The sequence below is a fragment of the Akebia trifoliata genome, chromosome 10 (genome assembly GCF_017979445.1).
Source record: "Akebia trifoliata isolate Shusen 1 chromosome 10, ASM1797944v1, whole genome shotgun sequence".
NCBI classification, from domain to species: Eukaryota; Viridiplantae; Streptophyta; class Magnoliopsida; order Ranunculales; family Lardizabalaceae; genus Akebia; species Akebia trifoliata.
Window position 1 is genome coordinate 1,004,627 of NC_141384.1, and position 11,013 is coordinate 1,015,639.

An 11,013-nucleotide genomic window follows, 5' to 3' on the forward strand; every position below is an offset into this window, starting at 1 on the left:
TTTGGAATGGGCTGATTTTTTGGTGAGGATGATCCTCAAGAGATCATCCTCAAAAATCATCCCATCCAAAACCTCTAACCCATGTTTTGAAAATGTTTTGCCAAAATGTTTGTCAAAATGTTTGTTGCTGAACGGGATATATATATATATATATATATATTAGATTTCGACTTTCATAACCACTGTCCTTTGATTATTACTTTGAGAGAAATCATCAATCAATCATTCTTTTTTAAATATTATTTAGTGAAAAAAATGATCGACGTGATAGTAGGAGACATACTCAATTTCAATAACAAAAGATCTATACTTAAAATTTTTCAGAAATTTGTTCAAGAACAAGTGAGATAATCGTCTCATAGAATGTCTCCTTTAACAATCAAGATGACTCGAGCTATACTTAAAAATATAATAATAATAATAATCTAATCAGAGATGATAAGACCCGATCGAGTCAATTGGTTTTTATTTATTTATTATTAAAATAATTAATTTGTATAATTTAAGTATTTATTATCTAAATAAAAGTATAGGCTTGTGACTTATAATCTTCTAAAGTCAAATACTTCTTATTTTATATAAATTTTTTTTTATAAAATTATAAATTATTTTGCATATAAATACATGCACCTTCCCCATCTCCCATCACTATAAAAGACTGAAATTGAAGCCTTAAAAAAAAGGGAAGTTGTTGCATGGAAGAGAGTAGGAATCCTAGAAGAAGAGATTTGTGAGGGAAAGAGAAGAGAAGGGATTTGCAGAGAGAGAGAGAGAGAGACGGAACCCCCATCATGTCTGCCATAGTGTGCGGCAAGAGAACCTTCTTTGAAGATCTCCCAACAACCCCTCCTGTCTCCAAGAGAATCCGTTGTTCTTCCACCTCACCAATCCGATTCTCTCCCCCTAGATCATCCACTACCATATCGTTTTCACAATCTCCATTGTCGTCTGATCAAAACCCTAATTTTAATTCCCCTAATCCTACTGCGCTCGATCATCTACAAACCATCTTCCCTGATATGGATAAGGAGGTCTCTTCTCTACTTCTAATTTAGATTTGGATTTTTTTTTGTTTAATTAGGAAATGTTGAATTTTAATTGGATTTTATTGGTTTATAATGATTAAAATGGGGTTAAATCGAATGGGTTGATTTTTATTAAGGTGTATGTTCTAGGGTTTCTGATTTTTTACTGATGAAATAAATATAATTTCTCTTCGTCAAACTTATTTTGAATTTGTCGATGATGAAATTCGAAGGGATTGTTATATTTTGATTAAAATAAGATTTAAATCAAATGGGTTAGTATTTAAGAAGGATTATATTCTAGGGTTTCTGATTTTTACGGATAAAATAAATATAATCTTTCTTCCTCAAACTTATGTTCAATTGTCGAGGATGAAATGTAAAGGGATTGTTATATCATGAATAGAATAGGATTAAATCAAATGGGTTAATATTTATTAACGATTACGTTCTAGTGTTTTTGAATTTTAGGGAGAAAAGAAGTATAATCTTTCTTCCTCAAACTTGCCTTGAATTTGTCGAGGAGGAAATTTGAAGGGTTTGTTATGTTATTATGATTAAAATAGGATTTATTTAGCGAAAAAAGAGAGAGATTAAAATAGGATTTAAATCAATGGGTTAGTATTTATTAACAATTATGTTCTAGGGTTTCTGAATTTTACTGATTAAATAAATAAAATCTTTATTCCTCAAACTTATCTTGTATTTGTCGAGGAAGAAATTTAAAGGGGTTGTTATAATATGATTAACATAGGATTTAAATCAAATGGGTTAATATTTATTAAGGATAATGTTCTAGGGTTTCTGATTTTTTACTAATAATGACAAGATTTTTTGTTAATCTATGAATATAATTTTTCTTCCTTCAAACTTATCTTCAATTTGTATGTTTCGAGGAGGAAATTTGAAGGGATTGTTACCCCTAAAAGGGTTATCGAATTCTAAAATAGAAATATAGGGCAGATATTCAGCGGTCTCCATCTTCTTACAAAAGATTTTATTATTTGTTAGTTGATTTAGTTTTTTGTACTTTTAAATATATATGGATGTTTGTTTTCTTGTTTAATCTCACTGGTTAACTGGAGATGATTTGCTATAATCATTTACTTATTGATTACACTCTGAATCATGGTTTGAAAACTCGTTTTGACAACTAGTCTCGTTCATGAACGAGACCAAGTCATCTCGGACGAGTTTTCCGATACGGTTTGGGTCGTCTCGTTCAACAATGAGACAAATGAACCGTGGTTTTAAATCTTGTCCAATATGTTTGACTTGTCTGTCCGTGTCTCATTGGTGGACAATACCGAGACGTATCGAACGAGACCAAGTCGTCTCGGATGAGTTTTCCGATACATTTGGATTATCTCGTTCAACAATGAGACGAATGAACCATGGTTTTAAATCTTGTCCGATACATTTGACTTGTCTGTCCGTGTCTCGTTGGTGGACAATACCGAGACGTATCGGACGAGTCATCTTGGTCTTAGACGAGATTTAAAACGATAATCTGAATGATTTCTTTAAATAATAGGTTTTTCGTGTTTATTTGCTGTGGGTATCTGATATATCTGCTTCAGCTGATATGATTTGTTAGCTAATTGTTATATAATATTTTTATTTTCAGCTTTTCGAGAGAGTGCTTGAAGAATGTGGCTATGATTTGGATTCTGCCATTAGGAGCTTGAATGAATTGCATTTGTCGTCGGCAGAAAGAAACTTGGCATCTGATGAAGACAAAACTGAGCTACCACCCCAAGGTTTTTGTAAATTCATCTAAGTAAAACTTAAGTTTGAATTCATTGTGCTGTTTGCGGGTATAATATTTCTTCTATATCTTAAGAAGTTAAAATAAATGATTGTGTAGATATTTTTCTTTGATTCTTTTCTTATCATTTAAGTTTTCAGCATGAAGCATATGGAAATTTCAGTATGTATCATTTGAAGTTGGCTCCCTATGTCATGGGTATTTCTCTTGATAAGTATAATTCTTTTGGTAAGCATAATGCATTTCATAAAAGAACCAAAGAAGAGAAAAAAAATAAAACAATACTACGAAACCTTCATTTCTCTTGATTGTATCCCATTTGAATAAAAATGTACTCCCCCCCCCCCCCCCCCATCTTTTCCGGGGAAGAGCCTTGCTTAGTAGAATAAGTTACCTTATTTTATATATATATAAAATAAAACACCACGGTGGACCCCACTTTTTTGTCTCAAGATTTATACCCATGATGAAAGTATCTCGAAGATGGTTGTCCCTTTACCTTTATCTTCTCTCTTTTTCACCTTTTCAAGAACACCCCCAACTACTGTCTTTTCTCTTTATCCCCTTCTAAAAACTCCTCTACGACTGTCTACATAGCTTTTCCTATTTCCCCCATTTTCAAAAATCCACTTCCAAATTTATTATTTTTCTTTTTTCACCCCCTAACCCCAGTGTGGATGTCCGTATCGTAGGCATGGGCAAACTCTAATATATAATAAAACTCAATGGTGGACCCCACTTTATCCCCCATATAAATAGGGGTTGGGATTAAATCTTGCTGAGAATCTCAAGAATAGTTTTAACTTCATTATCTTTCCTCTTCTCTTCCTTTCCAAGAATTCCCTTCCAACTTTATTGCCCTTCCACTTCTACCTCCCTTTCCAAGAATGCCCCAACTTTTTTGTCTTTCCTTTACTATAATTTTCCAATAATACCCCGTCAACTTTATTGTCTTTCTTCTTCTATCAACTTAATCCCAAACGGCATGGGCAAGGTCTCGTATACATATATTGTCAAAAGAGAAAGAAAAAAAAAACAGGTCGAGATGGCATACCTTATTAGGAGCATGAAACATAAAAAATAACAAAAGCACTACAACACTACAAGAAGCAAAAAAAAAAAAAAAAAAAAAAAAAAGGAAAAAGAAACTATTATCTTCCATTACAATTAGCCTACAATAAAGGTATTAAATTTCAATATCTATTTCGTGAAAATATTTCAACCAATGTGAAAATCAATACAATTTTAAGGAAATAATGGAAATATTATGAAAAGATAGAAATGTTGAGGGAGTTTTCATTGAAAGTGTAGGAAATAATAAAATGTACATGAACACACACTCAAATCATCAAACCATAATAAACAACCATATGAATTGTGGAAATGAAGGTTTGTAATGTTTCTTTCACTACACGTTAGTAGGACTATCTAAGAGTCCAACACATAAAACAACTATATGCTTCTTGAAATGAGAATAACCGTATCACATAACTACAAATACTTTAATATATGTACTATAATTTGAAATGAATAAACTATATGCACTGCATTATATATATATGGGTTGGGATCCATTGACTCCTAAGAATGACTCATGGAAAAAACACATGATCCTAACCCTTTAAACACAACATCCAATGGTTGAGATTGATGAGTATCTTGATAACACAAATTTCGGGGATACTTATCCCAAGGATAAATCTCAACCATTGGATTTTGCATTTGAAGGGTTGGGATCATGTGTTTTTTTCATGAGTCATTCTTAGGAGTCAAGAGATCCTGACCCTATATATATAATCTTTTGAATGTGCATAAAGTTACTAATATATCTAACTATTAAAACATAAATGATTGTGTCTACGTAGTTATATGAATATTTTGATCGAAGTTCACTATTCATCGAAATATTTCGTGAAATGAATAATGATTTCCATTCCACCGAAATATATAGATAAAGAAACTGAAATATATACATAAAGAAACTGTTGGTCAAATTTTGAGTTGGACATTATGGAAATAAAATATTTCACTATATTTCATTGAAATTAAATACTATGCATCCAATTGAGAAAGAAAATCCACAAAGGATACACCATTAAAATCCTTGAGTTACTAGCATGAAAAGAACATGGAACCTAAAGTGCTAATAATGAATTGCCAAGACACGATTCATTGATTCACTTTATACATGGAACAAAAGTTAATTAAAATAATACTTGGGATATGATATAATCTGTCATCAAAATCCTTAGGCAACCATGCAACAACAAAAAACACATTAATTGAGAATCATCAAACACACACCTAGGTTGGTATTTGGAAAGAAATTTGTCCTAAATGGATATATTTACATAATCATGCTGAGAGAGCTATGACTAGTGTAAAAACAGATGGTGAGGCTCAATTGAGTTCTTTGACAATTGGTTTATTAGAGATCAACTTTGAGATCAGTTGTGTTTTCTCTAATTATAAATGCACTGCTCATATTCAAGAGTAGGTCTCTTTGTGTATGTTATTTGCTAATGACTTTGTATTAGTTGCTAAGACTAGAGGATTCAGAGATAAAAGTAGAACTGTGTAGAGTTGTTTTGAGTGCACAGGCTTTAGAACAACTAGAACCCAAACAAAGTTATTGGATTGCAACTTTAGCGATGACACCAATAAAGAGGAAGGGTGTGTAAAATTGATGGCTATGAAAAACCACAAAAAAATCCTTTTCGTTAGCTTTGTTCTATTTTCCATTAGGATGGGGAAATTTTGGAGGATGCTTTCTACGAAATTAGAGTTTGATTATTAAAGTAGAGATGTGCTCTTGGAAAAATGTGACTTAACACATCCCAATCAAATCAAAGGAGAAGTTTATAGGACAGCAGTAAGAGTGGTATTGCAGTTATGCCTTATGGATCTAAATGTTATGCAATCAAGAAGCATGTTCGTTGATTGAGTATAGTGCATGCAGATGCTAAGATGGATGAGGAGAAAGACTAGGAAAGGTAAAATTATAAATGAACGCATTCGTGAAAATATGGTAGTCTTGATAAGTGATATACTAAGGGAAATCCATTGAGATGCTTTGGCAATTTGCAACCAAGGTCCATTGCAGATCCAATTAGAAGGAACGAGCAAGTTGAGGTTCTAAAAGTGCGAGAGGAAAACAAAAATGAATGTGAATTGAGGTAGGGATGACAGATATGGACACAGTTGAGTTAGCAGAAGGAACTTGGCTTTAGACATAATTTGAATGGAGGAAAGTTTTGTTCAGATGACCCCAAATTTTTATAGTAGGTTTGATGATGATGAGCTGTGGATTTTATCTATTAACAGCCCTGAAATTCCAAAAAAGGGTATAGTACCAAGCCAGAAATGGCACTTGTCATCTGGAAGGACGATGAGTTTGGTTTCCCAATGGGCTTTTGAGGCTAGGATTAAAGTTGGTTTGAATGGAAATTTTGCAGAACTTAGGTGGACTCGAATGGACTGAAAAGATGATAATCAATGACTTAAAAAAATTAGGTTTTTTAAAGGGTAAATTATGACTTTCTAGTGAAGGAGCTTATGTATCTCAAGGTTCAGTGGCTTCAAGGAAAACTCCATTTTCTAAGAATTCATCACGTTGGACTAAAATTAATTTGTTAAAATATTTATTTTTAGCTTTATTTATATGTTGTTTATCTGATCTATTATCAGTTTCTCCTTATTCGCTCCTATATTGTTTACTTAATTGAAATAAAGTATTTTTAAAGAGTACATCTCTCAACATGTGGAATTAAATGCATGGATGTATAGATATGTCAGGTTTGTGGGTCAGTGTGTCCACATATCATTGTTGGACACTCATAAAACTAGTGTTGGGCACTGAAGCACCTGTACTTGTCTTTGTTACATAGACCTAACCCACTGTTCTCCAATCAATGATGGACGAAAACTCATTTCGTGACAGATCCACTCCTACATCTTTATATTCTCTCTTAAATACTCACTAGAAACTGTTCTCTTAAATAATATTCTACTCAACTGATATTTATATTTCTTCCCTCCCTGATATCATCCATCAAATGGATCAGCATTAGCATATAAAGCATATGCGTTCCCTTTGACATTCCTCATGACCTGCTTGTGCCAACAAGTAAAATGTTTCAATTTTAACACAACCATCTTTATCTTCCTGTATATCTTATGCTCATGTACAGGTTGTTTTAAGCTTGTTATATAATTACGAATTCATTTAAGGGACTTGCATTGTCAAGCAGCCCATCTCATAGAAGTGGACTTTCTGATCCAAAAATCACTAAAACAGTGAGTCTCTAATAATATATCTTTGAATTGACCGCATAATCAAAGCTTAGATGGAGTGGTATAGATTTTCAAACTAAAAACCGCTTGCAGCTCCTCTTTGCCTTTTAAATCTATATATTCGATTAACTTGTCGGAAGATACGTTTTCACCAAATTTAACAGGGCCAGGTAGGTCACATATAATGTTCTTACTTAAAACATTAGACAAATAGCCAGTATTCTAGTACAGAACCTACTGAACTGAAAGTTAGTCCTTGTCTTTTAACTGACAAGCAAGAGCCTCATGCATGTATTTGTATTCAACCAGGTGTAGAAATAAATGGAGGAGGTCTTGCATCTTCTGAAGATCAATTGGTACCAGACAATCTCCCCAAGAATGGTGCGGAATGGGTGGAACTGTTTGTCGGGGAAATGACGAGTGCTTCTAACATGGATGATGCTAGAGCTCGTGCGTCAAGAGTGCTGGAGGTTCTGGAGAAGTCCATCCGCACCAATGCTAGTACCGAGGCAGCACAAAACTTTCACAAGGTGAGTTGCTTACTGATTGTTTGATTTGTTTATGATGTCTGTTTACTTATAGTAGGGTGGTGTTATTGTCAGGAAAATATGATAATTAAAGAACAACTTAAAGCACTGCTTCGGGAAAACACCATTCTCAAGCGAGCTGTGGCTATCCAACATGATCGCCAAAAAGAGTTTGACGAGAGGAGCCATGAAGTGCAGCACCTGAAGCAGGTCGTAGTTCAATATCAGGAGCAGCTGAGAACTCTTGAGGTACATATTCATCTCTAGTGAGATTACATATTTTAACCAAATTGGGTGATCCGAATCTTGTGATCCAATGGTTTTGATTTTGTCTTGAAGGAGTTTTCTTTTCCATGCTATGCTGGTATTAAATGAATTGTGTGTTTTTTTTCGACGTTTTTATTGTGTCTGACGTCCGATATTGTTATATTGTCTTGTGTTGCCAGGTGAATAACTACGCATTAACGATGCATCTTCAGCAAGCTCAGCAAAGTAACTCAATCCCGGGGCGTTTTCATCCTGATGTCTTCTAATAAAAGGACATGAGAATAAATTGAGTAAGAGCTGTTCTTTGATAGGTTTTATTTCTTTTTCGTGGTGTTGTGGGTTTTATATGGAGGTGGTGTTGCATGAAAAAAGTGACTCCTAGGACACTTGCGTTAAGGGTAGCTTATTGAGGCCAAAACCAATTTATCTTTGTTTGATTTACATGATATGTGGCAAGCTTAAGCCATGGTTTAAAATAACAGACAAAACAGTAAAGTAATGATGGTCATTGTTGTGGTGTTATAGATACCCAAGTATTACAAACTCATTTTTCTGTTTATAGTTGTGATTATTTTAACTTTTTTTTAATTTTTATTTTAAAATAAGAATTTAGTGTTATTTTTTGTGTTTTCGAAAATAAAGATGTTGCGGTGACTTTGAATTATAATTTAAAATATACACTCTATTCTGTTCTACATTATTTTGAGTCTTGTTTTAAATTAAGATTTTTTCAACAAAGGCTGATTATAGTTCTAGTTAGTAGAAGTGTTCAAGTTGTTGGGGTTTTAAAAGAATTTATGAATACTTTCAATAAATTGGGGTAGTCAAAGATGGTTTTGATCTGAACTTGGATCCCCATATTTTTTTTCCACCCTCATTTTATATGACTTTTGACCCTAATGGGGTCAAGTCCTCTTAAAACACGTTTTAGAGTAGATGTAGTTCAAAAGGGTTGGTTAGACAAATAAAACAAAGACCAAGTCTGGGCTTGGCCTTGAAATTTTAATGTTAAATGTCCTAAGCCTTGGCTTACAATCTTGGTTTTAAAACTAGTCCGAGACCAGATGCATCGCCCGACAATGAGACCAACGGACAGTATCTCGTGAGATGAATGATACATATCAGACAAGATATTGAAATTTCGTTCGAGATTTTTGAATGAACTAGATCTCTTCTGTTTTCATCTCCAAATCGTACAGGATATTGAAATTTTGTTCAAGATTTTTGAGACGAACGAGATCTCTTCCGTTTTCATCTCCAAATCCTATCCTTTCACTTCCAAATCGATCGATTTTTCTCCTCTTGTCAACTAAATGAATAAGAGAAGGAAGGGGTTTTATAAAAAACTTCATCTTTCTCTAAATCAAATCAAGATGAAACCTTAGACGGTTTGCTTTTATCTTCCTCCAAATCAAGTAATATCTCTCTTCTCCCATCCATAGAAGTTCTTATTTAAAAAAAAAAAAAAATAGATTTTTTAAATGATTTAAAACCATTGTCTCGTCGCTGAACGAGACATCTTGAACAAAACAAGATGACTGGACAAAACGTGAAAATGAGTTTTAAAAGCATACTTACAAGGTAGTGATTTCTCTCTCTCTCTTTTTCATTTTTTTCCTGAAAAATTTAAAATGAATTGGTAGCCTTACTGAAAATATATTTGTGTGAAATGGGAAAATAATTTTGTGGGCTACAAGACCATTTTTATTTATTTATTGTAACATGTGGGCTTTTTTTAAATACAAATATTTTCTTTGTTCTTCACTTTTCCTGTCAAGGCCTCTAAGATTTATTTTATTTTATTTGTTACACTTAACTGAATAAGACATGAATTTTAGCTAAAGAAAACATGTCTCCTTCATCTAAAATAAATAAATAAATGAAAAAGACACATGCCCCCCTAGTGGTGGTGTGCTATTAGACTAAAAAAAGAAGAGAAAGACAAAAAAATGTTGAACTCTTTATTAAAGATGTGATTCAGATTTTTTTTTTTTTTTTGGGACCTGTTACTAAATAGACCTTCTCAAAACACCCAAAATGTGTATGTCATAGTGATGAGCGAGACACTTCGAATCAAACGTACTAATGAAATATTAAAAAATTTAGAATACCAACTTTGTTTGTCATTTTTTTTAATCACAAATCATCGAAAAAGATCAAAAATTACATTTAAATGTTCAAAATTAGGAATATATCATTCTCCATTCGTCATTCACATAAAAATCATCATAAATTATTGCAATTTGATAATTCACGCAGGTCCAATGACAAACATAATTTTAAATAAATAATCTAATTTTGTGTAATAGTTTATATTTTAATATATTGTAAGAAGAAATTTATATTATTTAAAATATTAATTAGGCAAATTTGAATTTACATGAGACCCTTTGTGTTAACAAGTTTATCATTTTGACTAAAATACCATAATAAAGAGTAAGTTTAAATGTATTTGGAGGAAAATTTTGGAGTGCAACAATCCTCTAAATGCTGAAAAAAAAAAAATTCTTGAAACATTAAAATGAATTGGTGGCATTAGTGACAATATATTGTGTGAAATGGAAAAATAATTTTGTGGCTCTATGGTCTACACACATATTTTCCAAAAAATTCCCTATTACCAAAGAGGGACTATAAGGAGCTTTATTTTTTTTTTTTAATGTAACATTTGGGTTTTTTTTATTTAATTTTTTTAAATCTTTTTTAATGCAAATATTTCTGAATCTTCTTTGTTGTTAATTTTTCTTGTGAAGTCCTCATGAATTTATTTTATTACACTTTTTTTGGATGGTGGTGGTGGGGAATAAGACATGAATTTTAGCTAATTTGAAACTTTTCCAATTAGACTTGGACTAGTTTACATTGTAAGAAACATGTTGGCTTTTTTAATTTTTAATTATTTTTTAATAATAATAAAAAATAAAAAAGGTAAAATTACTTAGAAGGAACCTGGGAGAAGGATTTATTTCTAAATAATTCCTAAGTTTTGGACGGTAGCTTAATAAGATATTTAGTAAATTTTTTACTTCTAAATGGTCCCTTAGAATCATAAGTCATTCTCCTCAATGCATATCTCGAGGAAATGATCTATGGTTCTGTGATGAAGGCGTAGAGGGCATCATATTATCACGAC

The 11,013-nt window shown here is 32.4% G+C and overlaps 1 protein-coding gene across 1 annotated transcript; it reads left to right on the forward strand.

Annotated features, from left to right (window-relative positions):
* The first annotated feature begins 638 nt into the window (after positions 1–638).
* On the forward strand, positions 639–8,439 carry LOC147392598 (uncharacterized). Its single transcript, XM_086455875.1, has 5 exons — positions 639–1,031; positions 2,653–2,785; positions 7,396–7,616; positions 7,689–7,862; positions 8,060–8,439. Exons 1-5 carry the CDS (start codon positions 792–794, stop codon positions 8,144–8,146), a joined length of 855 nt encoding a protein of 284 aa, XP_086312001.1. The 5' UTR covers positions 639–791; the 3' UTR covers positions 8,147–8,439.
* The last annotated feature ends 2,574 nt before the right edge of the window (positions 8,440–11,013 follow it).